The sequence below is a fragment of the Ascaphus truei genome, chromosome 6 (genome assembly GCF_040206685.1).
Source record: "Ascaphus truei isolate aAscTru1 chromosome 6, aAscTru1.hap1, whole genome shotgun sequence".
In the NCBI taxonomy this organism is placed as follows: Eukaryota; Metazoa; Chordata; class Amphibia; order Anura; family Ascaphidae; genus Ascaphus; species Ascaphus truei.
Genome location: NC_134488.1, coordinates 91554035 through 91581893, shown reverse-complemented (window position 1 = coordinate 91581893; position 27859 = coordinate 91554035). Strand labels below are relative to the sequence as shown.

The following is a 27859-nucleotide window of genomic DNA, read 5'->3' as shown; positions in this document are numbered from 1 at the left end:
CGGTCCGCGGCACCGTGGCCCCAGCCTAAACATGCATAAAGCGTCCAGTCTTCATGAAAAGATTTTGTAACCCCCACATGGAATTTGAGCGAAATGAAAGGTGACCGCAGTGTTACTTGTCGGTGTGCCAATACTTACTGTTCTTTGCAGTCCTGCTATCTCACACTCTAAGGAATCGGTTTGCTCCTTTGTCCGATTCTGAGCCTCTCCGAGAATGGATTCGAGCTCCTCGTTGCGCTCCACGGTTTCCTCGTGCTCGCTCTGCAGCTTGTGCAGCTTGTGCAGCAGCTCTTTATTCACACAGTCCCGCTCTTCCACTTCGAGTTGACACCTAAATAAAGAAAAGTACGACCCAGTGACTTGTGCCCTGCGATTGCTCTGCATAATGGTATTTACATAGTGCCAACGATGTACCCAGCGCTTTACAAAATTACAATACAAGGTAAATAAATGACAAACAATGGGAAGTCGTGCAACGGTAAAATGACAACATAAGGCAACGGGAGATCCTGCCCTGAAGAGCTTACAATCAAATTTACACCAACTCCCTTTACATGAAGCACAGGTTATAGGTTATGTTAATGGAAGTTCCAATAAGAGGAGCGTAGGTGTGGCACTCGCATAACCCAATGCCTTAATTTCCCCCCATGACAGAATCAAAGCCAAACTTACACATGTATTGTACACACATTCAAATCAGCATTTATCAACATGCACAAAAAGCAGCACCAGGTTTCAGGAATCAAAACGCATGTACAGTATCTCTCTATTTACATAGCGCCATCCATGTACAAAGCGCCTTACAGCTGGAATACACGTGGCATAATAATATAACACATAATGGGAATAAGCGCTTCATACGTAAAAGTAACATTAAGAAGGAGTCCCTGCCCAGAAGAGCTTACAGTCTAAGGGGTAAGTAGGAAAAATGTACAGAGACAGTAAGGAAGGGTGTTATGGTAAATACATACGAGATATATAGTATCAGTCAAAAAATAGCACTGCGAAAACTCTGATTATTGTCATCTGAAGCCTTTAAGACAATAGCACTCAGGGATTGTATTTAGAAGCATGTGCAAAGTAAACTGCATGACAAAACATTTTAGCAGGTTGAACAGACAAAACGATTACCCCTCTAGTACCGCAGTTTGTTCAAAGTGGGGTATATTTTCCTGGTGCATGTTTTATATGGGAGTATTGATTTATAAAACATTGTTTCTGGCCAGGAGGGAACATCTACTGTCATGCTCATGGGAAATGCAGCAGAGTAGTGTGTGCGCGAGTGTGTGGAACTGCATGCGCGAGTGTGGAAGTGCGTGCGCGAGTGTGGAAGTGCATGCGCGAGTGTGGAAGTACGTGGAAGTGCATGCGCGAGTGTGGAAGTGCATGCGCGAGTGTGGAAGTGCAAGCGCGAGTGTGGAAGTGCATGCGCGAGTGTGGAAGTGCGTGCGCGAGTGTGGAAGTGCGTGCGCGAGTGTGGAAGTGCGTGGAAGTGCATGCGCGAGTGTGGAAGTGCATGCGCGAGTGTGGAAGTGCGTGCGCGAGTGTGGAAGTGCGTGGAAGTGCATGCGCGAGTGTGGAAGTGCATGCGCGAGTGTGGAAGTGCGTGGAAGTGCATGCGCGAGTGTGGAAGTGCATGCGTGAGTGTGGAAGTGCAAGCGCGAGTGTGGAAGTGCATGCGTGAGTGTGGAAGTGCATGCGCAAGTGTGGAAGTGCGTGGGTGTGCATGTGTATTGAAATTATCCATGAAATGCTAATTTTTTTGTTTGAATTTTTTTTTAATTCCTTAAAACTCAAAGTAATAAACAGTGTGTATAAATGTTAAACATTTTCATTTCTATTAATTTTATTATGAGTATTGGCACCCCCTATTTTTTAACAAAAAAAGTGTGTGTGTGTGTGTGTGTGTGTGTGTGTGTGTGTGTGTGTGTGTGTGTGTGTATATATATATTTTTTTTTTTTTTTTTTTGTGAACCAGTGTTTCAGCATAGCACAACCCATGATTTTTTGTAATCTGCTCCCCCACCCATTGAGGAGGAAATGACCGCTGATTTCACAAGCCTAAGGGAAATCTAAATGGCTGCACAGGACTTCTGTGATTAACTTGGGAGCTGCATGTCAGACTGATGCTCTGAGCAAAAACATTCATTTAAATGTGACTAACTAATCTAATGTAGTAGAGTATTTACCAGTGTTCGGGCAATTGTAATTGTTGACTTGTCTTTTTGGGACACAAAATCATCACTTAGGTGAGAGTTCTACCCCTGTGGGCTTAATCATAACAATATAAATCTGAAAGTTGTAAATGTATATATCAACTGTAAATATTACTGTATGTTCATTTGCATGTCTTAGACAGGTCTGCAACCCTGTCTTTCCCCATTGTTCTTAAAACTCTGCGATACCCATGCTCCACTACGCAAAATAAGGGTACGGGGGGCCCACCTTCCATGGGTTACACCTGACCTTATAGCACTCTACCAGTTCAGGGATGCCTTGTGGAAAAGCTACAAAGTAACTGGCACTACCAAGGATCTCAATCACTACAGATGCCTGCGGAACGTGTGCACAAGGCAAACAAGGCATGCAAAAGCACAATATTACTCTGACAATCTCCTCCAGAATACATCAAACCCAGCTAATTTCTGGAAGGTTATCAACAATATATTCCAGCCTCCTAACCATCAACAACCAAGTAATATCACTAAGGGGGATATTACTCTGACAAACCCCACTGACATTGCAAATGCATTCAATGATTACTTTGTGGGGTGTGCCACTAACCTATTAGCGAAACGCAGCACAAACCCCAAACCTGAATCTCATCCTGGGAGTACCCCTATAGTCTCACCCCCTCCCAACACTGCCCACAATTTTCAATTTAGCCCAGTATCTGAAGAGGAGATTACACAAGCGCTCCTCAAACTAAAACTAAGCAGCCAATGTGGACCCGACTTACTACAATCTAGGTTCCTACGACTTGGTGCCCCAGCCATTGCCAAACCAATTGCGTCGATAGTCAACTCTATCCTGTCTGCAGGCCATATCCCTAAGACCTGGAAAACTGCCAGAGTTGTCCCAATCTTCAAAAGTGGGGACAAAAACACTGTCTCAAACTACAGGCCAATCTCACTTCTCCCAATTCTATCCAAAGTTATGGAAAAATGTGTCCACTCCCAATTAAGCGAGTTCTACACCAAGACAAATTTCCCTAGCCAATTCCAGTCTGGGTTTCGTCCCAAACACTCCACCGTAACTACCCTGCTAAAAGTTTGCAATGAAATCCAGTGTGGAATGGAACGGGGACAACTCACTGGTGCAGTATTCCTAGATTTTGCAAAGGCTTTTGACACAGTTGATCATGCTATCCTGCTTAACAAACTCCAGAGCTCTGGAATAGGGAAACATGCTTTAAACTGGTTTCAGTCCTACCTATCAGGAAGATCCCAACATGTGTCCATCTCAGGCTCTAACTCCAACCCCCTGGATATCACCTGTGGTGTCCCGCAAGGCTCTGTTCTGGGGCCCCTACTCTTCTCAGTGTTCATTAATGATCTTCCCACAGCTTGTAAGGAAGCCTCAATACACATGTATGCAGATGACACAATCCTGTATGCACACAGCCATAGCCTCTCTGACCTTCAACACATACTTCAGTCTGACTTTTTGAGACTCGAAAACTGGATTTCCCAAAACAAACTGTTTTTAAACACTGACAAGACTGTAACAATGGTATTTGGGACCAAGACTAAATTTGTAAAGCTTCCAGTGACTGAGCTCCTGATTAGAACCAACGCTAAAACCACCCTAACACCTGTCACTAGTTTTAAATACCTGGGCTTATGGTTTGACTCCCACTTAACATTCGGGATGCACATTGATACCCTGACAACCAAGACCTATGCCAAACTAGGGGTACTTTACAGGAACAAATCCTCCCTAAGTCTCCTGGTCAGAAAGCGTATTGCACAGCAGATGCTAATGCCAATTATTGACTATGGAGACATAGTATATGGCTCGGCTCCTCAAACCCACCTTAGCAAACTTGACACCCTCTACAATTCAATTTGTCGTTTTGTTCTCCAATGCAACTACAACACACATCACTGCGAAATGCTCAAAGAACTAGATTGGTCATCACTAGAGTCTAGGCGCAAAGTTCACCTTTCCTGTCTCACCCTCAAATACTTTCTGGGCAAGCTACCCAGCTACCTGAACAAGCTCCTCACCCCTACCACATGCAGTACCTATCACCTGAGATCAGACTCCAAAAGACTATTCATGGTCCCAAGACTCAACAAAGTATCCGGACGTTCCTCCTTCTCCTTCCGTGCACCCCAAAACTGGAACAACCTACCAGAGACTCTCATATCCACCACCAGCTTAAGTTCTTTCAAATCTAAGGCTGTCTCACACTTTAATCTGGTCTGTAACTGTTTCATAAGCTCATAATATATATTTTCTTTAACTGTGCATGCAATGTCTTGTATATAAATGTATACCTTGTTCATTTATGTAACTGTATTTGTAACCATGTATTATTTGTTTTACTCTGTGCCCAGGACATACTTGAAAACGAGAGGTAACTCTCAATGTATTACTTCCTGGTAAAATATTTTATAAATAAATAAAATAAATAAATTGTCGCCCAGCATACAGCGCTTCCACTGCAGCAAGGGATTCTGGGAAATGACATGCAAATGAGCACTCAGTGCCACCTTTTGTCTCAAGCTCGTATTACACAAGCAATTCCTCAAGCCAATGCATGCTGTTTTAAACACAGCTTTTAGACAGAGGTTGGGATGAGATGCAAAGCCATTAGACCCACTCACAGACATGTTTCAAACTTGATGGGTATCATCAGTGTGAGGTTGGTCTTAATGGCTAAGCAGGTTTGAGACTAGACTTGTGTAATACGAGCTTGAGACAAAAGGTGGCACTGAGTGCTCATTTGCATGTCATTTCCCAGAATCCCTTGCTGCAGTGGAAGCGCTGTATGCTGGGTGACAATGGGGAAAGACAGGGTTGCAGACCTGTCTAAGACATGCAAATGAACATACAGTAATATTTACAGTTGCTTTATGCTTTACTGTGGAGGGTTTTTGTCACTTTTTGAAGTGAAACTTCTTTAGTGGCACCTACTTCTGATGGGGCAAAACTGGAGAGATGGGAGATGAAATATGAAACGGAAGTGACGTCATGGCTCACCCCCCCTCGCTTCCCCCACACGCCTGCTCTCACATGTGGCAGCGGCGGCGATAGCCGCCGGTGCCGCTCCTAATGGCTGCCGCTCACCCCACACTAACATATGCGGCGGCGATAGCTGCCGGCGCCGCTCCTAACGGCAGCCATTCTCCCCACACGTCCGCACAGACATGGAAGGTTGAGGCGCATGCGCAGATTTGACCGCCGGGTCCCTCAGGTTGAGGCGCATGCACAGATGTGACCGCCGGGTCCCTCAGGTTGAGGCGCATGCACAGATGTGACCGCCGGGTCCCTCAGGTTGAGGCGCATGCGCAGATGTGACCGCCGGGTCCCTCAGGCCAGGAAGCTATCTGTGCGAGCATGCGCACAATCGGCCGTTGATGTGAGGCAGCGCATGCGCAGTCGCCCGCCCCTCGTAGCAGCGTCGGAGGCTGAAGATGAAGCGGCGCCGAGAGTGGAGATTCAGCTGTCCCCATCCCTCCCCGATCCACCCGATTGAATGATGACAGGACAGCACAGCACGGGGGGAGGAGGGGGGGGTGGCGGAGACAGGCCAAGAAACATAGAGAGACCGAGGGTACCCTGAGGCCCCCCTGCCACCACTGCCTCCATGTCGTGATCTGGTAGAAATGGGGGGGGGGGGACGGGACTGCTGAAAGGGGCTGGGGTCAGGACAAGGGTGCTGGGGGCAGGACAAGGGTGCGAGGGGACAGGACAAGGGTGCTGGGGGCAGGAGGGCAGGACAAGGGTGCTGGGGGGAGGACAAGTGTGCTGGGGGGAAAACAAGGGTGCTGGGGGGCAGGACAAGAGTGCTGGGGGCAGGACAAGGGTGCTGGGGGGCAGGACAAGGGTGCTGGGGGGCAGGACAAGGGTGCTGGGGGGCAGGACAAGGGTGCTGGGGGGCAGGACATGGTTGCTGGGGGGCAGGACAAGGGTGCTGGGGGCAGGACGGCAGGACAAGGGTGCTGGGGGGAGGACAAGGGTGCTGGGGGGCAGGACAAGGGTGCTGGGGAGCAGGACAAGGGTGCTGGGGAGCAGGACAAGGGTGCTGGGGAGCAGGACAAGGGTGCTGGGGGGCAGGACAAGGTTGCTGGGGGGAGGACAAGGGTGCTGGGGGAGTCAGGAGAGAGGGGCCAGGGGGGAGTCAGGAGAGAGGGGGCAGGACACAGACAGAGAGACATACACATCACACATACACTGACAGACACACACACACACACACACACACACACACACACACACACACACACACATTGACTGACACACATACACACACTGACTGACGCACACACACACACACTGACACATGCGCGCACACTGACACACGCACGCACTCTGACACACACACACACCCCAGTGATGTGCCGAACACCGCCCCAGAATGATGTGCCTATTCCCACCTCCCCTCCCACCTCCCACCCCTGTGAGCTCCCCCACCCGCTCAACATCCATGATGCTGGTACTGCTGCCAATAAACATGACCCCGCCAATCAAATTTACTCATGCTCTAAGCAGTAATAATATTATTGTTACTTTATATGTTGCTGACAACACACAAAGAAGTTTCACTTACTATGCGCGTGACCAGCACACACAGCTTTTTTTTACCCACCATAACCATAGTGTGTGTGTGTGTATATATATATATATATATATATATATATATATATATATATATATATATATATATATATATATATATATATATATATATATATATATATATATATATATATATTCTACCATATACATGGGACACGACCATTGATCATACATGACAGCTATGGCAGGGGCAGCCAACTCCAGTCCTCAAGGGCCACCAACAGGTCAGGTATTAGGGATATCCCTGCTCCAGTACAGCTGGCCCAATCAGTGGCTCAGATTTGCTGAAGCAGGGACATCCTTAAAACCTGACCTGTTGGTGGCCCTTGAGGACTGGCGCTGGCTGCCCCTGTGCTATGAGATATCTAGTGAGGCCTCCTCACTCAGTGCCCTAGTTTGTATATACAAACACTCCCAAGTCAGCTCACAGTGGAAGATTTTGGGCTAACTTCTGCCAACGCAAACACATTATTGGTCACTTGACTACAGGTTTTGAATGTCGGCTTCTAGAAGATGGGGGATTACAGCCGGAAGTGCTGAATGGTATGTCCCTGTTACTAATTATCTGAGAATTATAACCTTTCGCTATAACTTATCTGGCAAACTGATGGAAGAAGACTCGAGCATCTATTTCATGTGACAGGTTAGGTCGTAGAACACAAGGGAAATAAAAACATGTACCTTTTATGAAGCACTTCATTGTCCTGAAAATGATTTTGTTGATCTGATGTTGGTTTCCCTATTGATTCACTGTCACTTTTTTCATTCTGTAAATAAAAGTTTACATTTTAGACTGAAAAAAAAAAGTGGGGATCTAGAACCCTGCTGAATTTATATACATTCAATAAAATCCCCCAAATCTCCATTGGTGTGCCAAATAACATCCCCCGTGTTTTGCAGTAAGTCTTTAAGGTATAGTTCTTTATGAACGAAAACATTATACACAAGACAGCCATGTTAATGGCATAAACACTCCACTATAATAACCCCTCTTCATGTATCCTAACTAAAGCCAATTACAGCTCAACCCTGTTATAGCGACATCCGTTTCAACGCGAATCCGCTTATAACACGATGTGAGGGTGGCTCCAATAATATGCAGTACCATGATGCAGATCTCCTACCATGCCATTCTCTAGTCTCTCCTGTGCCCTGCTGGGGTGACCAGAGCTTGTCATGTCCCAGGTGGCAGGGAGGTGGCTGCCTGCGCCCGCCCGGCGTCAAATGTCTCTGTGTCTCTCTCTGTGTCTCTCTCTCTCTGTGTCTCTCTCTCTCTGTGTCTCTCTCTCTCTGTGTCTCTCTCTCTCTGTGTCTCTCTCTCTCTGTGTCTCTCTCTCTCTGTGTCTCTCTCTCTCTCTCTCTCTCTGTGTCTCTCTCTCTCTCTCTCTCTCTCTGTGTCTCTCTCTCTCTCTCTCTCTGTGTCTCTCTCTCTCTCTCTCTCTCTCTGTGTCTCTCTCTCTCTCTCTCTCCTGTCAGAGAGTCCAAGTATGTAGGTAACCGGGGCATCCAGAGTGAGACTATGTCCCAAAAACATATGCTTATCCGCTAGGACCACACCTCTATGGATAAAGAACAGTACAGCATCCCATATCAGGGATTGTGGACTAGTACCTAGTGCTCGCTGGCACAAATTAATAGTACACACATTGTCCCATAAATTGCTGACTTAGTAAAGATGAACCCACAGGGTAACTCACTCTTGAATCCAATGATCTTCAGTGTGGTCCTATTGCGGTGTACTCCAAAGACGTGCAGTCCACTAAACAGGATCATCAGAGAAAGTAGAGAAAAAATGGCAGTGCACTGCCAAAAAAGCAGGAGGAGGCTCCTAGGTAAAAAAAAGCGTTTTTATTCCATAAAAGGATCAGGCAGAACACCTAGAGCAGCAGCACAGGTAACACACCTACGCGTTTTACCTGTGAGTCTCGTCCTGCTTTTTTGGCAGTGCACTGCCATTTTTTCTCTACTTTCTCTCTTTCCTGTCAGCCGGAAACTGACAGCAGAAGCAGGGAGAGGAGAGAGCTGCCAGCTGCTCCCGGGTCAGTCCTGCGTGGGGGTGCCGCGGAACCCCCAAAGGGCGCAATAAAAATTTGGTAACGGGATCCGCGTATAACACGATGAGATTCTTTGGACCCCAAGCACCGCGCTGTAACGGGGTTCAGCTGTATTTCACACTGTTTGTATTCCTTCATAGTACAGACAGCAAAAAACACTCTAATTTTACCACTTACACATTTTTGTAAATAAAAACATCATCCCTGATTTTCCAATTTGAACAAAAATAAAACTCACCTGCTCCATATACTTCTTTCTGTCAGAGTCCAGCGATCTGACGCGCGTGCGCAAGGCCAGGATTTCTCTATCCAATCGATTGTTATGTTCTTGGGATTTTTGAAGTTCAAGTGAATCTATAAAAAAAAACAAAAAACAAATCTCAAGTAGTATGAACTCACTCTATAGATTATTAACAGATTTGACCAAATATTAACCAATATGGCTAGAACACTAGAATTTTTGCAGGTTGTGATGCCTTTTACCCTGAATGATACATTGATTATATGGTTGAAACCGTCTATCTTTTCCAGCCATACAATATGATGCTCTGATCAGAGATCAGAACATAAGATGAAGGCTCATGTACAAGAACATCTATAAAATAGTTTCATTTGTTTGCCAATAATATATATGAGAATCAACAAAAAGGGGGAAAAGATTTTATTTCTGATGAAGACAGGTCTGCACAACAGGGTAGAAACAAACAAACAAACAAACATGTTAACAGCTTCTCACAATATTAAATAGTAGGGGATACGATGGCTGTTCCAAGCTTCAATTGCCCGATTAGATCATTGAAATTCATTGCATATTGCTCTTGCATGCCTAATTCAAATTTAGACTCTGGTTTAATTAGCACAATTTTTTTCTTTTAACACAGGGGGTACAAAAACGAATCAGTTATACATTAAACAATATGTATCTTACCATTTTCTTGAACAGTTTGAAGTTCATGCTTCAGCACATTGGTCTCCTGCTGATTTTTTTGCAAAATGTGCTCTAGGACGACAAATAAGAGACACAGAGTTTAAACATCTTGCAAACAATGACACTCCCTCAAAACAACATGCACCCCCCCCCCCCCAGTGCAAAGGCGTACCTGCTGCAAAGACTTATGTTACTAGAGAGGTTCAAAGATGACTACACGTGTGAAAATGTACACAGTACTCTCTATTGTGGCAGTGGGTATTTGTAAAATGTTTACGGTGACTTTTGAAAAATGTGCAATCCTGATGCTAACGTACAGTAGACTGCCAAAACAAAGTAAAAAAAACAAAAAGCAAACCTTCCGTACTGGACCACAATTACTCTTCTGTACCTGTTACACGGCTGTTATGCAAACTGTTTACATCAAAACCCCGAAACATTTGCCATAGCCTGTTGATCCCAAGGAAAGTTGAGAGGCATCAAGCTATGGATGCAATAGATCCTGTACAATAAAGTAGCTTGCCAGTTTTGCTTTGCTCCCTTACTGTGTGAGGGGACCGAAATGTATTATTCTAGCATGAGTTAAAGATCCCGCCTGATTTGCGGTATTGTTGCAAATCGACTGAGCGGTGAATACACTTATTATTATGTAAAAAAAATATCAAAATCATCCGATTGACCTTCTGGGTTACAGGCTTCCTTTCACCCTCCCTACACACCAATATAATTTAAGCAATGCAGAAATAATTACCAAGCTCAGCGACTTCTTTCCTTTTTATTAATAAATCATCAGTCAGTCTGCGGATCTCCTCATGAGCCATTTGTAGCCTCCGTGCTGCCTCATCCAGATCTCTCTCCACGCATTCTCTCCTTTTCTTTTCTTTATCGAGTTCTTCATCGTATGTCTGGGGCACAAACTAAAGATTACCAAATCTAACATGCTCAAACTGTTTTTATTTTACTTCTTCAAAAAAGGCAGGTTGTGACAAAGTATAAAGCAAGCAACATCTTGACAAACGGGGAATAGGGCCAACTGTTCACAGGTTTTCCTGCGACACCCACAAGAGCTTAAAGTGTGTTTATTTTAGAACTCTACACTCCGGGGCTCTTCTACTGGCGCCCACATAGGACCTCGACCCTTAGACTCTCTGCTCCAGCTGATTGCATACTAGTCGCTTAGGCAGCTAAGTGCAGTGTTTCACACTGACACTCACTTGTAAGCCAAGGCAATGTAAATATATGGTACAGATGTTTTGAAATACAGCTCAACCCCCTTATAACGCTGTGCTTGGGGTCCAAAGAATCACATCGCGTTATAAGCAGATCGCGTTAGAAATAATGTACAATTGTATGCATTGTACAATAAAGTATTTAAGACACCAATAATCGTGTTGTAAAGTATTAATAAATATGAAAATTGGGAGCCACGCTTGCATCGCGTTATAAGCGGATTCGTGTTGTAACGGATCGCGTTATAACGGGGTTGAGCTGTACTACTTTTTATGTCTTTAAATGTGTTCAAAATGACATTTCAATAACCTTGTGGCCCTTCTACTGCAAAATGTTTTCTGATCTGGCCCCTTTGGAGAACTTATTGAAGACCCCTGCTATACAGTCCTCAAATTCAAATGCAATAGCCAAGGCCAAGAGGTACTGCATCCCCAAATAACATTAGGAAGTCATGATATACTATACTGGGGTGGGATCTAGTTGCTGTAGCAATAGGTTAGCAGACTGTCTCCATCATCAACTAAAGAAAACTTGAAAACAAACACAAAGGTTGAATGGTTCATTTGACGGACTCCATTAAAAAAATCCTCTCACAGACCGCTCACCACAGGGTCTCCTCTCGCAGTCAAGAAAAGCCCATTGCAATGTTGAACACTGGAATACCACTACGTTTCTGAATACAGAGCCCATACACCAGGGGGGGCTCAACTCCAGTCCTCAAGCGCCCCCAACAGGTCAGGATATCCCAGCTTCAGCACAGGTGGTTCAATCAGAGACTCAGTCTAAGAAGCAGGGATATCCTGAAAACCTGACCTGCAGGGGGGGGGCTTGAGGACTGGAGTTGAGCACTCCTGCCATAAACGGTAGCATAACAGGTAAGAGGCTTCATGCACACGTCAATGCAATTTGTTTTACATTCATAAGAACTTTTAGAGAAGCAGAATTCATTAACCAAGAAGTAATTTAGTCCATGATTTAGGGCTAGTCCTCTATCTTTTAAATCTACTCCTTTCCTCTATATTCCTCCTTTTTTATGCCTTTAAAATGTACATTACTTCTATCTTACAGAATAACACGAAGGGTCCTCATTTTATAAACATGTATACTGCTTCTTGACCACTGAAAATCACATGACACAAACAGCTATGTTCTTGTTCACCCATTTGCAGCTAACAAGGATGCAGCCATTAGTATTATGACCCAAAAACTGCCAGGGAAAATATTACACAGGAGAAAATTAAACACATAACATCTGGACCCCATTATGAAGTATTTACAAAAGCAGCCCATGTGTGGTAACCGGCATTCACCAAATTCAATCTGATTTATAAATAATTCACTACCGAGTCAGGGATATGGAGTTCCACAGCCGAAAGAGAAATTGGTGAAATGTGTGAACTACAATGAAATAATACATCTGTAGGAACGACTGGATAATGGTAGAGGCAAAATGTTAGTTTATTAGTTTGCATTTTTGGCATGTTAGGGATGTTATTAAATAAACACAAACATACTGAACTGTCAGCAGACAATCCGTCTGCATTTCTACGGATTCCAAATAACTTCTTCCAGGGGTTCTGAGCAGAAGACGGTAGCTCCTTTTGAAAAAAACAATTAAAATGATTATTTTCAAGTCAGAAGCAAGTGTACAAAAGGTAGCTTCTTAAAAATCCCTGGCCCAAAAAATATCTTAAAAAATGCTGCCCCACAGTAATATGTAAAAAAAAAAAAAAAAAAGGTTTTGTGTGCCGAGCACGCACATTAAGTGAAACTTCTTTGTCTTTTGTCACAAAAATTGTGCTCGTTTTTAATTAAAACACAATTTAAGTGGCAAAACGCAAATAAGTTTGACATAGAACGCGCGTGCTCGGCACACACCCCGTTTTAGCAATTTGCACTTTTATATTTATACTAAATGTGAATTCCTTGTGTGTGTGTGTGTGTCTCAGTGTGTGTGTGTGTGTGTGTGTATCTGTCTCAGTGTGTGTGTCTGTATGTGTCTGTCTGTATGTGTCTGTCTGTGTATGTGTGTGTGTGTGTGTCTGTCTCAGTGCGTGTGTGGTGTCTCCATGGTCTCCGTCTCCCAAGTGTAGCAGGGTGGCTGCTACGCATGCGTGCTGAAACGGTGTTTGCTGCACGTTTGGCGAGCTGGTGGCTTCTACGCATGTGCGCAGAGCCGGCGCATGCATAGGACATTCTCGGCTTCTGCCTCCTCTTCTGCACATGCGCTGCCTTCAATCTCCGTGCGGCCTGGAACGTTGAGGTATGTGCATGCGCGCTGGCCCGAGGACCCTTCTGCGCATGAGCTGAGGCCCGCGACCGTTTCTGCATCATCACGTCACGCGTTTTTGTGACAACTAATGACATTTTCCCCATCAAAACTCTGTAGGCGCCAGCAAAGAAGTTTCACTTCAAAAAGCGCTATGATTGCACAAAATGACCTATGTACCAGATTAAAATACAACATTAAAATGCATTAATAAAAATCAACCGATTTATAGGTAAATGCCAAAAAATTCCATATGGGCTGGGTGCTTCCTCTTCAAGAGTATTCCCAACTCTCATATAGTGAAGAGAAGTGAACTGCAATGGGTGAGAACAGCACACAACACCCCTATGATGGTGCAGATTTATGTCAAAATAGTTAAGAATAAAAACGTGAAAAATTCCCACTCAATCTTGGGTGCTGCAATCAGCCCTTACACCCGGCGTTTCCACCACAAATAGTTCTGGCAGCCTCCGTTCTCTGTGCTCCTGGATCAGCCCCCCTTGTGTTGAAGCTGGTCCGCCGGATCGCGTGCATGTGCGCTCATGCACGCATCTAAACACTTCCGGGTTTCACCAGGGTTAATCTCTGATGTGAAAGGAGAGATTACAGAGGGCTGCAGCTGCAGCAGCAGCAGCAGAAGCTATAGAGAGTCCTAGGACTGCACTGGTCAATTCAAATGTCGCCCTACGCGTTTCGGAAAGACTTCCTTTATCAGGGGTATGAGTGCGATTACCCCTCTTACTGAGGTCCCCTATTAATAGTGCCCAAAACTAATTGATAATCACTTACAATTAGCTTCAGGTATATATAAAAGACATTTAAACATGAAGTATAGTGGGATAGAGGCTTTAAACATCCCTGAAGACACCAGCCAATTGAATAATTACAATAAATATTTTCAATAATTTTAATAAATAGCAATATATAAAATTGATATAGTTGTATTGGCTACAAAAAAGGGATAAAAACATCCTCTAATTTAAAAACTTATACTCTGCCTACTGTTTAGAGCATATTACAACATAACAGATTTTAAATAAATTTTACATTTTTATTTTTTGAATGGAGGAGATCTCTAACTAATTTAAATCTATTTTAACAAGATTATGCACTTGAATTAATTAATAATACAGTCTCAAATATACATTAATTCCTATTATATTTGTAAAAAATACACATTACTTATGTTAAAAAAATTAATTATTTATAAACTCCCCCCAGAAAATCCCACACACCCCAGTTTGCGCACCCCTGGCTTAGACAATTGCATTGCCATAGTTGTAAGTAAAAGGAACTGCTGCATTTATTAAAACAGAACAAAACGGGCAAGAGGCAATGCCCTTTAACTGGAATGGTGCTAAAACAACCGCCTTTTCAGGTAGCATTTAACAATCTGTTATCTTCAGCTTGATTAAATGGGGTTTCCCATTTCTCGATTACAAGTTGAGTCACCGAGTGCTTGCATGGAAAGGGAAGTACCAGGACGCCCACCTGCACGTCACTGCAATAATCATTAGTGAGTGAATGGCAAAAGCAACTTGTGCTATCAATTCACACGCATCCCTTGTAATGGCAGCACTCCGACAGACGGCAGGATTTCCCCTGCTGCTCATCAGAAGAGAGTAGAGATGTCGAAGACGCACATTTTAAAGTGGCAGCTTATGGTCATACTAAGTCCATCTAACATTATTATTTATCTCATACAATTCAGGACTAATGTAGTCACATCAGCTCACACCCGATTGTCGACTTATTTCCTGAATCAGTTGGATGCATGGATAGATCTTTCTTGTCACAGAGTGAGAGCTGGGATAAATACTAAACATCGGGCTTTATTGGGGTTTTCTGCTGTGATCAGCCAGGCTGCACTGCTGTAAAGAAGCCGGTTATTGCTTGGAAAAATTACTTCTGGCAACGTTTGTATTACCTTGCAGAGTAAAACCTGGGATTATTTACCTTATTCAAGGTTTCCTTGGTGCGTTTCATAGATTCACGCTGCTGCTGAAGTTCTTCCTCTAATGTCTGATGAATACATTCCAATTCCTCCTAGAAAGGGAACAATTTGCCTTAATGAGATTAGAAATTACAGTGTAAGCTCTTTGGGGCAGGACTCCCTTTTCCTAATGTTTACTTTTATGTCTGAAGCGCTTATTCCTATTATGTCTCTGATTATTATGTCACGTGTATTACTGCTGTGAAGCTTTATATACATGGATGGTGCTATACAAATAAAGATATACACAGGGCCGGCACGACCGGGCGTCCAGCACATGTATTTGCAGTGTCCGGGTGGTGGCAAAAATGAAGCGTGCGGGTGGGTAAGCGAGTCACTTGTTCAGGCGCGCGGGAGGGGAGGAGGGCGAGTCACTCGTGCGGGACAGAGGAAGGAGGGCGAGTCACTCGTTCAGGCGCGCGGGAAGGGAGGAGGGCGAGTCACTCGTGTGGGAGAGAGGAAGGAGGGCGAGTCACTCGTTCAGGCGCGCGGGAGGGGAGGAGGGTGAGTCACTCGTGCGGGAGAGAGGAAGGAGGGCGAGTCACTCGTTCAGGCGCGCGGGAAGGGAGGAGGGCGAGTCACTCGTGTGGGAGAGAGGAAGGAGGGCGAGTCACTCGTTCAGGCGCGCGGGAAGGGAGGAGGGCGAGTCACTCGTGCGGGAGAGAGGAAGGAGGGCGAGTCACTCGTTCAGGCGCGCGGGAGGGGAGGAGGGCGAGTCACTCGTGCGGGAGAGAGGAAGGAGGGCGAGTCACTCGTTCAGGCGCGCGGGAAGGGAGGAGGGCGAGTCACTCGTGCGGGAGAGAGGAAGGAGGGCGAGTCACTCGTTCAGGCGCGCGGGAAGGGAGGAGGGCGAGTCACTCGTGTGGGAGAGAGGAAGGAGGGCGAGTCACTCGTTCAGGCGCGCGGGAAGGGAGGAGGGCGAGTCACTCGTGCGGGAGAGAGGAAGGAGGGCGAGTCACTCGTTCAGGCGCGCGGGAGGGGAGGAGGGCGAGTCACTCGTGCGGGAGAGAGGAAGGAGGGCGAGTCACTCGTTCAGGCGCGCGGGAAGGGAGGAGGGCGAGTCACTCGTGCGGGAGAGAGGAAGGAGGGTGAGTCACTTGTTCAGGCGCGCGGGAGGGGAGGAGGGCGAGTGACTCGCCCTTCCTCCCACACGAGTGACTCGCCCTCCTCCCCTCCCGCGCGCCTGAACAAGTGACTCACCCTCCTTCCTCTCTCCCGTGCTGGTCGGTAGGAGAGTGATTAGTTCAGGTGGGAAAGTGAGTGTTTGCACAGGGAATCAAAACACGTGGCGCCAGCCCGGGTTATACATACTACTTTATGACATTCCACAGTATTGCTTCTGCCATTTTAAGTAATGGAGAATATCCTGTGGATGTTTTGCACTAAGCGTTAGTTTGAGAGATACACAGTGGCGAGAAAAAGTTTGTGAACCCCTTAGGATTTTCACATATTTAAAACCTAAAATGTTATCATATCTTATTCTAAGTATTAATATTAGATACAGACACCTGATCAGACAAATGACACAAAAACAGGATACTTTCCAACATTTATGTATCCAAAAAGGATTCAACATTCAATATCCATGTGTGAAAAAGTATGTGAACCTTTATACAGCTCAACCCCCTTATAACGCTGTGCTTGGTGTCCAAAGAATCACATCTATAAGCGGATCGCATTAGAAATAATGTACAATTGTATGCATTGTACAAAAAAGTATTTAAGATACCAATAATCGTGTTGTAAAGTATTCATAAATACGAAAATTGGGAGCCACGCTTGCATCGCGTTATAAGCGGATTCGCGTTGTAACGGATCGTGTTATAACGGGGTTGAGCTGTATTCAGTACCTGGTGGCACCCCCTGGAGCAGCAATGACTTCAAATAAGTGTTTCCTGTAACAGCTGGTTAGTCTCTCACATCGGTTTGAGGAATGTTGGCCCATTCCTCTTTACAGAACTGCTTCACCTCCGTGACATTTGAGGGCGTCCTTGCATGGGCTACTGCCACAACATTTCAATGGGGTTTAGGTCCGGACTATGACTTGGCTGTTCTAAAATGCAGAATTTCTTCTTCTCCAGTCATTCTTTTGTAGATCTACTTGTATGTTTAGGATCATTGTCTTGCTGCATGATCCAATTTTGCTTCAGCTCACAGACGGATGGCCTGACATTCTCCTCTACAATCTTCTGATACAATGCAGAATTCATGGTTGTGTCAATGATGGTAAGCCGTCCAGCTCTTGAGGCAGCAAAGTAGCCCCAACCCATCACACTCCCACCATCATGCTTGAATGTTGGGATGAAGTTATTCTGTTTGAACGCAGTGTTTGTTTTTCGCCAAACAGAACGTTTCTCATTGAGGTCAAAAAGTTCTACCTTTGACTCGTCTGTCCAGAGATCATTGTTACAGAAGTCTTGTGGATCACCTATGTGCTCTTTTGCAAACTTCATTCGGCAGCAATGTTCTTTTTAGAGAGCAGTGGTTTCTTCCTGGCTATCCTACCATGAACACCATTCTTGTTCAGTCTTTTTCTGATATTTGAGTCATAAAGACGTACATTAGCCAAGGCGAGAGTGGTCTGCAGATCCTTGGATGTTACTCTGGGGTTCTCTGTGACTTCCTGGATAATTTGCTGGTTCTTAGAGAGATTTTGGTAGCACAACTTGGGTAGAGTGACCGTGGTCTTGAATTTTCTCCATTTGTCTGACAGTGTAGGTGGAGCCTGAAATCCTTAGAAAATGGTTTTGTAACCCTTTCTAGACTGATGAGCATCAATAACGGCTTTTCTGATGTTCTCCGAGATTTATTTTGATTGTAGCATGACGTGTTTCCACACACCTTAAAACACACCTGCTTAACGAAGCATACGAGTTGCTCCGTGGCTGATACTATACACCTAATACACAAATCTTGGCCCCTTGCAGATGCACATACCAGAATGCCCTCTTACTGTCTCTGTACGTTCTTCCTACCTACCAATTAGATTGTAAGCTCTGAAGCACTTCTACCCTTTGTGTTATTTGTATTATTTGTTATTTATATGATTGTCACGTATATTACTGCTGTGAAGCGCTATGTACATTAATGGCGCTACATAAACAAGACATAAATACAAAGTTTCTGATCTTTATATAGGGTGAGGCCTCCCAAAAACTCACCCTTGAAGATCTACCTAATTATTTAAACACCCGATTCTAATTATCTCCTTTAATTTAGCCAATTCAACCAGGGGTTCACTTACTTTTTCACATACCCGGACTCGTAATTATTCTTTGTTTGTCCAATACATCATTTTGTTTCAAAAGACATGGAATTAGTTATTATTACCCTTATAAAACCCTACTGGATATTTAAGAAAATACTGCTTTTGATTCAAAATGTTTATCATGGAAAAACTATGGAATTTCGGTAAATCATCATTGCGGTTCACAAACTTTTTCTCGCCCTTTGCTTCTGAATTCATTAAACGTAATTACCTGTGAAGCCATCACCTCTTCTCTTATGAGCATGTGATGTGCAGGCACAGACACAAATTCCTTATTGGTCCCACAAGACAAACGTTTCCAATGTAATTACAAGAATACAATACCTGGCGTTTTCCATCACTTAGACTCTCCAGTTGAGAATCCAACTTCTGCTCTAAAATCTCCAGTTTCTCAAGCAATGTTGCTCTTTCAACCAACAAGTAAGCAACCTGCTCACTGGGACTGCTATGGGCAATTTCATTCAAACCCTCCTGGTCCAGCATTTCTTCCACCTCCTTCAGCTGGGATTCTAGAAGGAAAGGAGAGGAAGCCCTATGTTAAAATATCGCTCTTCTACTTATATGACGGGTGCAAAAGCCATCGTGTTTCACAATTTGCAAACCGTCCCCCCCCCCCAGGTCAGGTTGGAGTTCAGTTTATTTATACTAGCTATTCAAAAGTTGGAAAATGACCGCTGATTAACCCTTTCGCTGTCCGAGGGGCCAGACACGCATTGTGCTTCAGTGCATGTAATGCATTGCAGGCCCCCTGGCAGCGAAAGGGTTAAAAGATGTCCTCCCTTGCGCCATCATGTAACTGACTTGCACTCTTTATCATCATAAGAGGCATACTTTGGTAGAGCGCAACACTTTTTTTTTTTTTAAAGGGGGGCGCTCCTAACTTTTGAAAATACTACATGGTTGTGTTTTTCCATTTCCATAATCCGCTAAAGGCACAGAATCCCAAAAGGGTGCCCCGCTCCGGCCCGCCTTTACTCCCTTTCATACAAATGGGGTAGGATTGGACTAACAATTTATAACTGTCAAAAGGTTATTTCAAGAGGCAATCCTTACACAATACGCGTTTTAAATGTATGTTGTAACAATTCTTTTTAGAATGATTTTTTTTTACAGTGTAGCACACTTGTAATTTTAGATTTTTTGATGATAGCAAAACATGGATTCCATTTCCTACATAACACGTGGTTTTGCTTCCTAACAACTCAATAAATATAAAACTACGTTCGGAGGGAGAAAAAAAAAAGGGGAGCTGAACACTAAGTATTTTGAATTGATGTGTCTTTCAAAACTATTAGAGGGATCACATTTGTAAGCAAACAGAGCCCAAACTGACAAGGTTGTGTATTATGATGGAGCAGTCCTGTTCTTTTACACTTGAAAGAAACAGCATGAACACACAAAATATTATAACTCAAGCAGATGGAAAGGAACAGTGTCAAACAACCTTATAACCAAGGCTCTAAAAATGAACTGTGTATATTCATTTTGTTTTGTTAAACCAAGTCACACATTTGCAGCCTGGATCTAACACAATCTTAAACGAAAAAATAACTGTGTGAAAGGGTAGAAAGAAAAGACATTTTAACTCAAAATAATCACAAAGGGGGTTAGTCATTACATTGTGCAATCAGGGCACTGTTGCACAGAATTGACTTTAATGAGGTTCTGTTCGCTAGCGCCTGATCAGCACTATCGCTCATTCTCTTATACCTGACCATTTAAATGGAGAGCACACTGGCATCCAATTAGAAGATCAATATGAAACCTGATCACATTGTATCACCTTGTCCTTCTCAGTAACCCTATACTGTAATGTGTGTCAGTGTGGCCTATACAGTGAGAATGCTAAATGTACTCAGACAGGCGATTTGGCAAGTTTTTACATACAGTACAATGCACATTTGGAGTAATGATTAGGAAAGAAATGTTAGTGCAATCAAATGATGAATTGCAAAAAAGGTTTCTGTGCCTGTGGAGCGTAAGAATATACATTAGACTGGACCAGATGTCAAAAGCAGGTAAGGATTAAGCTACTTGCAGGTGTTTAACTCTAATTCTTGGTAAAACTCAATAAAATAAATGCATTTCTGACTATCCTTTCACAGTTCCATGTCTTAGCGCATCGGCTCCCTACCTCTTTTACACTGTGCTCCGCCTGCTAAAAACTATTTGTTCCACAAACCCCTAATTAATAATGTTATTGCCTACTCATCAGGCTATCGCTAACAAAACTGTGACCGAACATAGGCAGTAAAGTGTCCTGATCTTGTGGGGGTGAAACATGCTTAATAAAACCCAAAAATGCACCTCAGAGTGTGTAGAGAGCCTGCATAGTATAGCGGTCAATTAGTACAGGAGATTCCAAAGCCGCCCCACAATGCCTCACTGCAGCCGATGCAAAGCATTGTGGGGAGAGAGCTTGGAAACTTCTGCTGTAACTGACAGTTGTACCACCCACGTTAAGGTGGAGTTTGCGGCCTTACTAGTTGCGTAACCCCATACGGGCTCAAGCACCCACTATACTACCTGGGATCCACCATTACATTAAATATTTTTGGTGAACCCTTTGGAGACACCTCACTAACCCCCTGTTGTGAATCACTGCCTTAGACAATGTCCAACGCTCAACAAGTATAAACCAGACTACTGGAGAGGGTGCTGCTATCAGAACACTTATAAAAAGGTACTGTACAAAAAAAACAAAGAGAAAGGCAAACCCTTAATATACAAACAAAATTATTTTATTGGCCCAACATTTTGGCTGCCCACTTAAGGCTCCAGTGGATAGTGGAAACTTTGGGCCAATAGAAGATTGTGGCGAGAAAAAGTTTGTGAACCCCAATGATAATTACGGAAATGTCAGTTTTTCCATGATAACCTTCTTATACCCCCCCCTAAACCACAGAGGTCATTCAGGTGCCTGAGCTCGGGTATAATCTATCAGGGCATCTGTGAGTGCGGGATGATTTATGTAGGGAAGACAAGGCGTCCCCTCAAACAAAGGGTCTTGGAACACATCGGTACAATACAGAATAAGGCAGACAAACCCTTGGCGAGACATGTGAACACCTTTCACCAGGGTGATCTTGCCACAATAAAGTATGTTGGTATAGACCAATTCACTATTGGTCAGGGACATGGTGATTGGGTATACATTCAGCAGCCACTCATGTTACTAACTTTGACTGCATCAAGGGTGTTCTAGGTACATACCATAGGCACACCACATGAGGAGGCTCCTGGAGTGAGTTATCCAACCAATAGAAACACTTAACACCACATAAATATCGTACTGCATCTATGGGACCTCCCCCTCTCCTCACAGCCTTGAGAAAGCATTTCCTACGCAAAACGCGCGTGTCGGCACTACACACGTGCACGCGCAGGGTCAGTACTGACGTGGCAGCCTCTAGTCTCGCATAGCGAGCAGCCGCCAGACCCCGCGTTCGTGCAGCATCCACTTCAAAGGAGTAACGGTGTTTCTACTCGAGACACAGTAGGTGAGGTCATGTTAGTTTGGGACACTGTCTGTACCTTGCACGGTTGAGTCCATTCATTAATATGGACATAGGCAAGCATATGGCCACACCGTAGCATTGTACTGCTCGTATACTACTTACTGCACACGTTTAGACCTACTAAGTAGCTCTAGCATAGTACCTGGTGGTTGAGCCCATTCATTAATATGGGCATAGGCATACCCAATTAGCCACACCACCTTCTAGGTATCTGTATGCTACTCACCCACTGCTATACCTGACTGCTCTCAGTATAAATTATACTCCTTCTTGCAGTGGCAGTCTCTGCATGTGCCAACATTGTCACTCTACCAGCATACCAACGCAATAGGACAGTATACTCATAGGTAGTCCAATACAAATAGTGACTGCTTATGTATACAGATAGCCCTATCCCTCACCTATGTCCTATCCCTGCTGTGTAAAGATACACCTCATTAGGGTCAGCTGCATACCAGCTCCCTTGGGAACATTGATTTAATCCCACTCAATTGTTCCTATCATATATAATCCAGAGTGCCTTAAATACTCGACCTTGGATTTAATGTGTGTGTCCAATCATTGGACTTTTAACCCCATTATTTTATACTGATGATCATTAAAAGTTTCTTTTAATATACTCATTAAACATTCAATTAGGGCACTGAGTGCAAAACTTGGTTCTCACTCTCTATACTCACCTAACCTTCTTGAAATCAAGATCAGAAACTTTGTGAGTTTGGTCTTCACCATACAGATGTGTGGAAACACATCATGCCATGATTAAAATAAATTTCTGAGAAAAGCAGCTATTGATGCTAATCAGTCTAGAAAGGGTTACAAAACCATTTCTAAGGATTTCAGGCTCCACCAATACACTGTCATACAAAATGGAGAACGTTCAAGACCACAGTCACTCTACCAAGGAGCGGTCATCCTACCAAAATCTCTCAAAGAACAAATCAGCAAATCAACCAGGAAGTCAAAAAGAACCCCAGAGTAACATCCAAGAATCTGCAAGCCACTCTCACCTTGGCGGTGAGTGTTCAAGACTCAACTATCAGAAAAAAACTGAACAAAAATTGTGTTCATGGAAGAATAGCCAGGAGGAAACCACTGCTCTCTAAAAAGAACATTGCTGCCCATCTGAAGTTCACCAGAGCAGATAGATGATCCACAAGACTTCTAGAACAATGTTCTCTAGACAGATGAGTCAAAAGGTAGAACTTTTTGACCTCAATGAGAAACGTTATGTTTGGCAAAAAAAAAAACAGAACTCATCCCAACCGTAAAGCATGGTGTTGGTAATGTGATGGGTTGGGCTGCTTTGCTGCCTCAGGACCTGGATGGCTTGTCATCATTGACACAACCTTGAATTTTGCATTGTGTTATAAGATTCTAGAGGAGAATGTCAGGCCATCCGTGTGTGAGCTGAAGCGGGTCATGCAGCAAGTCAATGATCCTAAATATATATGCAGATCTACAAAAGAATGGCTGCAGAAGAAGAAATTCCGCATTTTAGAATGGCCTAGTCAAAGTCTGGACCTAAACCCCATTGAAATGTTGTGGCAGGACCTAAAGCAAGCTCTCCATGTAAGGAAGCCCTCAAATTAGTTGACGCAGGCGGATGGGGCCCAAATTCCTCAAAACCGATGATAGAGGCTGACCAGCAGTTAGAGGAAATGCTTAGTTGAAGTCATTGCTGCTCAAGGTTGCGCAACCAGGTACTGAATTTAAAGGTTCACATACGGATATTGAGTGTTGAATCATTTGTGGATACATAAATATGTTGAAAAAGTATCATGTTTGTGTCATTTATTTGATCAGGTGATCTGGATCTATTATTAGGATTAGATTAAGATCTAATAACATTTTAGGTTTGAAATATGTGAAAATCCTAAAGTGTTCACAAACTTTTTCTCGTCACTGTATATATACTACACACGTTTGAAAATGACTCCTTTTATAAATAGTGGATATCCATCTGTAAAATGAATGTCAATACAATGGGGTCTACAATAGATTATAAAGCAGAAACTGCAATAATTCCTTCTAATCTTAATTACAGTGTATACTGTATAGTCACATCTGTTTAGTGTCTGCACCAAATGTAAAAATGAGTGTTCGCGTTTGATGCATCTAACCAAAGATTAGTAATGAGACTAGGTTCATGCCAGATCCCAACGGAAATACGAGGGCAAGAAGAGACACTTACTGTACATGATAGAAGTAATATGTGTCTCCCCTAACCCCTCTTATTACGTTCTTCAATCTCTCCACACTGATCGCTTGTAAAAGGGCAAAAGCTGCGGAAAGTAACTTGATCCTCCCCAGTAAACCATATTGTGTTAACATCATTGATTTTATTATTGTTAATCGTAGCATATTCTACATGAATCATGTTTCAGAGAAACAGTGAAGAGGTTTGATGTGTTTACGAAGATGATCGGGAAGCTCCGCACCTTGTTGAACCTGCAGTTTTTCAAGTTCAATTCGGAGTTGTATATTTTCCTTTTCACAGTCCGTCGTGAGAACTTCCCTCTCCTCGGTGAGGCTCCGAATGTGGGCCACATAGTTCTCCACCTGGCAAAGAAACAAATGAACCAATGCATGTGTACACAACTACAACACACCGTTACTGGGCAATTTTACTTTTTTTCTATTTTGGAAGCGTGAGATCCTTTCAGTGCGGTCATATGGATCAGTACCAATATGGGAATGAAAAGATCTACAGAAACATGATGTCCTGAACAGGTTACCTTGAAAAGCTAATCAGATGCACAATAACACATTAGTTAGCTTTGAGGAGATTAATAAATGCAAGATGGTGGTGATCACGTGTTACCTGCCATTGTGTGTGACGAAGTTGAGACATTAGAGGGTCTGACGTAAACAGCATTAGGTTCTAAGCAGCCATTTTGTCGGACTATTTTTGTCAGCCATCTTGTTATTGTTCTAGTCCTTGTCTGTCATTTATGTTGTAATGTGCTGTGTGTGTGTCATCCATTTTGTCTTCAGTCTGCATGAAAGTTATAGTGGGTTAAAAGATTTTTCGCTCTCAGTGTTTACCAGCTCTGGCCAGCCCAGCTGCAGAAGGAGGGACGGGGCATACAGCCTTGAGGAGTGAGATTAGAATTAGAGAAGACTTCTCACATTTAAGTGCCAGGTAAAGTCTTGAGAAGTGAGATCGGAATTAGAACCGACTTCTCAGCATTCGAGTGTCTGGTGGACTCAGAGATAGAAATCCTTTCTCCTATTAAAGAATGTATGTATCATTTCATTTTTTGTTATGTATTACAAGATTATGTCATTTTAGTTGACGCACACTTACGTCATTTGTTATTTATTACAAACTTACATCAGTTTTAGTATTGTTATGTATTACAAAATGATGTCATATTTAGTGACGCGCAAGCCCCCCCATAAAGAGGTGGAGCTTTAGTTTTTAGGGTATAAATGTATCTAATACCGTATTATCTGGGAGAGAGCTTTTTGTTTTGAAGCTGTCTCCGCTGTGTGCACCTGAAATAAACTCATTTGATAACTGAATTTTTGTTGTAACATTTTTACAGCTTTAACACGTGATCGTGGCTTGTTGACTCTCCCCTTTTGGCGGGTTGCTTATAGGCACTGCTAGTTTACTGGCGTACTTACTTCTTTCATTTCTTCTGCTTGTTGTTCTCGAAGCTCCTCCAGGCTGTTAGTAGCCGCCCGTAACTTGGTTTTGGTGCCCAGGTACAGAGTCCATAGGAAACTCAACCGTTCTTCTGCATTAGCTATAGGATTGAGACCTTCTTCTTTTAGATCACGGAGTACGTCATCCAAGTGGACATTGTCCTCAAATGCAAACAAAGAGAAAAAAATGTATACAAAATGTATAGTGAACACAAAATGATTTATATTTTATTTATAAAAATGTTTTACCAGGAAGTAATACATTGAGAGTTAACTCTTGTTTTCAAGTATGTCCTGGGCACAGAGTTATGATGACAATACATGGTTAACATTAAATGAACAGTGGTTATACACTATATTTCACATATACACTATCACATAACATCTCCTTGAATAAAAACACCCAAATCATCAGTGCTGTAACATGCTTTCCTTTCTACAGTACAGACACCACAATTCAGAAAATGCTGAAAGATAGACCAGGATGGATTGGAATGTGAGGTTTTATAGTCACCAATAGGAGCAGTGGGGGTACCGTCATAATTACTTTATTTTAGTTTTGTATTAAAAGGAGACCCACTAATATGTAGTAATAATAATAATAATTATGCTCTGTGGCAGTGTATGGTAAACGTGTTCTCATCTTGTATTACATTAAAGTTGCATTTGGAGAGTCATCATATTACATTTTACTTAGCACTGTTTGCATGTACAACAAGTCCCAACTAACAAAAACCCACCAATTGAATGGTAAATATGTAGGCAGACGGTTACAGATAATGTATACATTGCTTTGTAATACGGGACAGGTTCATTCAGCACTAATGGGGTTAAAGAGCCCCGTATCAATTTACAATACACCATTAAAACTCTAAGGCATGCAACACTTTGTTTAACATTTTAATGCTGGTTTCATAATCCTTGTCTATAGAAACATAGAAGAAGTTAACAGCAGCTAAGAAATACTTGGGCCACCCACTATGACTATGCCCATTCGTCTATCCTCTGTAAAAACTCCCATCCTATTAGATCCTTTTGTTTTTCATATTTAGGATAGCCCTGTGTCTATGCCGTGTGTTTTAAATTCCCTTTCTGTATTAACCTCTACCACCTCTGCTGAGAGCCTACGCCACAAAGCCAATTTCCCCTGAACCTCCCATTGACATTTTCTACCATATCCATACTTATTACCTCAATTGTGTCCAAATGTTACAAGTGTTCAAACGCATGACCTTCAAGTTATTAGCACATCGTTCTAACCAACTGAGCTAACCGGCCCTCGATCTTAACTCCAAGGCCCATATTCACTAAAAGGTGCTACACTTTAGTACAAGCCTGCACAACTCCAGTCCTCCAGGGCCGCAAACAGGCCAGGTTTTCAGGATATCCCTACTTCAGCACAGCTGGCTCAATTAGTGGCTCGGTATGACTGAGCCACTAATTGAACCAGCTGTGCTGAAGTAGGGAAATCCTGAAAACCTGGCCTGTTTGCGGCCCTCGAGGACTGGAGTTGTGCAGGCCTGCTTTAGTACGTCCTAACTCTCATTCAAATGAATATGAGCAGGGCTGGAAAAATCCGCTCCTCCAGGACAAGTGGAAAATCATGAGAGGGAAGCGCGTGCGAGCCGTGGGCTCTGCTGCATAACGTCTCCGAAAGTAGAGCGATCACTGCCCTGCTTCCCAAAGCTGTGTCCAAAAAGCCTTGCGTAGCTTTTCTGCAGCAGCCCCCGCGGTGGACGTGTGCAGGAAGGGGACATTTTTCCAACCCTGAATATAATCCCAAGGAAGATAAATTGCAAATCCGAAGAAAACTGCGTTAGATGCTAAGGAAGGGATCATAGTTGAACAAGGTAAGAGCGCTGCAGTGGTTACAAAGATGATGTGAGCTGTACACCACATCTTAGAAAAAAAACACTATTGCGGCCATAATTAATAGAACCAACAGAAGACCTATATGACACTGCTACTTCATCAAACTTTAAAAACAATGGAGGATTTGATTCTGTAGGTGTTTATCAATGGGGAATAAAAGGAAAGGGCCATTTAAAAGTGGGATTTGGTGCTAAACCCCATTGGCTGCAGTACATTGCAGACATCTCCGGGATTTTAACATAAAAAGTACTTATCGTTTTAGATTG

The 27859-nt window shown here is 43.5% G+C and overlaps 1 protein-coding gene across 5 annotated transcripts in view; it reads right to left on the bottom strand.

Moving 5' to 3' along the window:
• The window catches only part of CCDC30 (coiled-coil domain containing 30), a 68236-nt gene that overhangs the window by 39450 nt on the left and 927 nt on the right, over positions 1-27859 (bottom strand). For 3 of the 5 annotated variants that reach the window (XM_075605092.1, XM_075605090.1, XM_075605089.1), the window contains exons 2-11: positions 25701-25883; positions 24509-24629; positions 18874-19058; positions 15245-15334; positions 12534-12617; positions 10541-10694; positions 9790-9861; positions 9100-9215; positions 7489-7574; positions 139-331 (exon numbers count right to left, since the gene is read on the bottom strand). In XM_075605092.1, the coding sequence (XP_075461207.1) occupies positions 139-331; positions 7489-7574; positions 9100-9215; positions 9790-9861; positions 10541-10694; positions 12534-12617; positions 15245-15334; positions 18874-19058; positions 24509-24629; positions 25701-25883 (1284 nt within the window). Of the gene's footprint in view, positions 1-138; positions 332-7488; positions 7575-9099; positions 9216-9789; positions 9862-10540; positions 10695-12533; positions 12618-15244; positions 15335-18873; positions 19059-24508; positions 24630-25700; positions 25884-27859 lie in introns of those variants that run through there. The other 2 variants (XM_075605091.1, XM_075605093.1) reach the window with 2 other exon arrangements.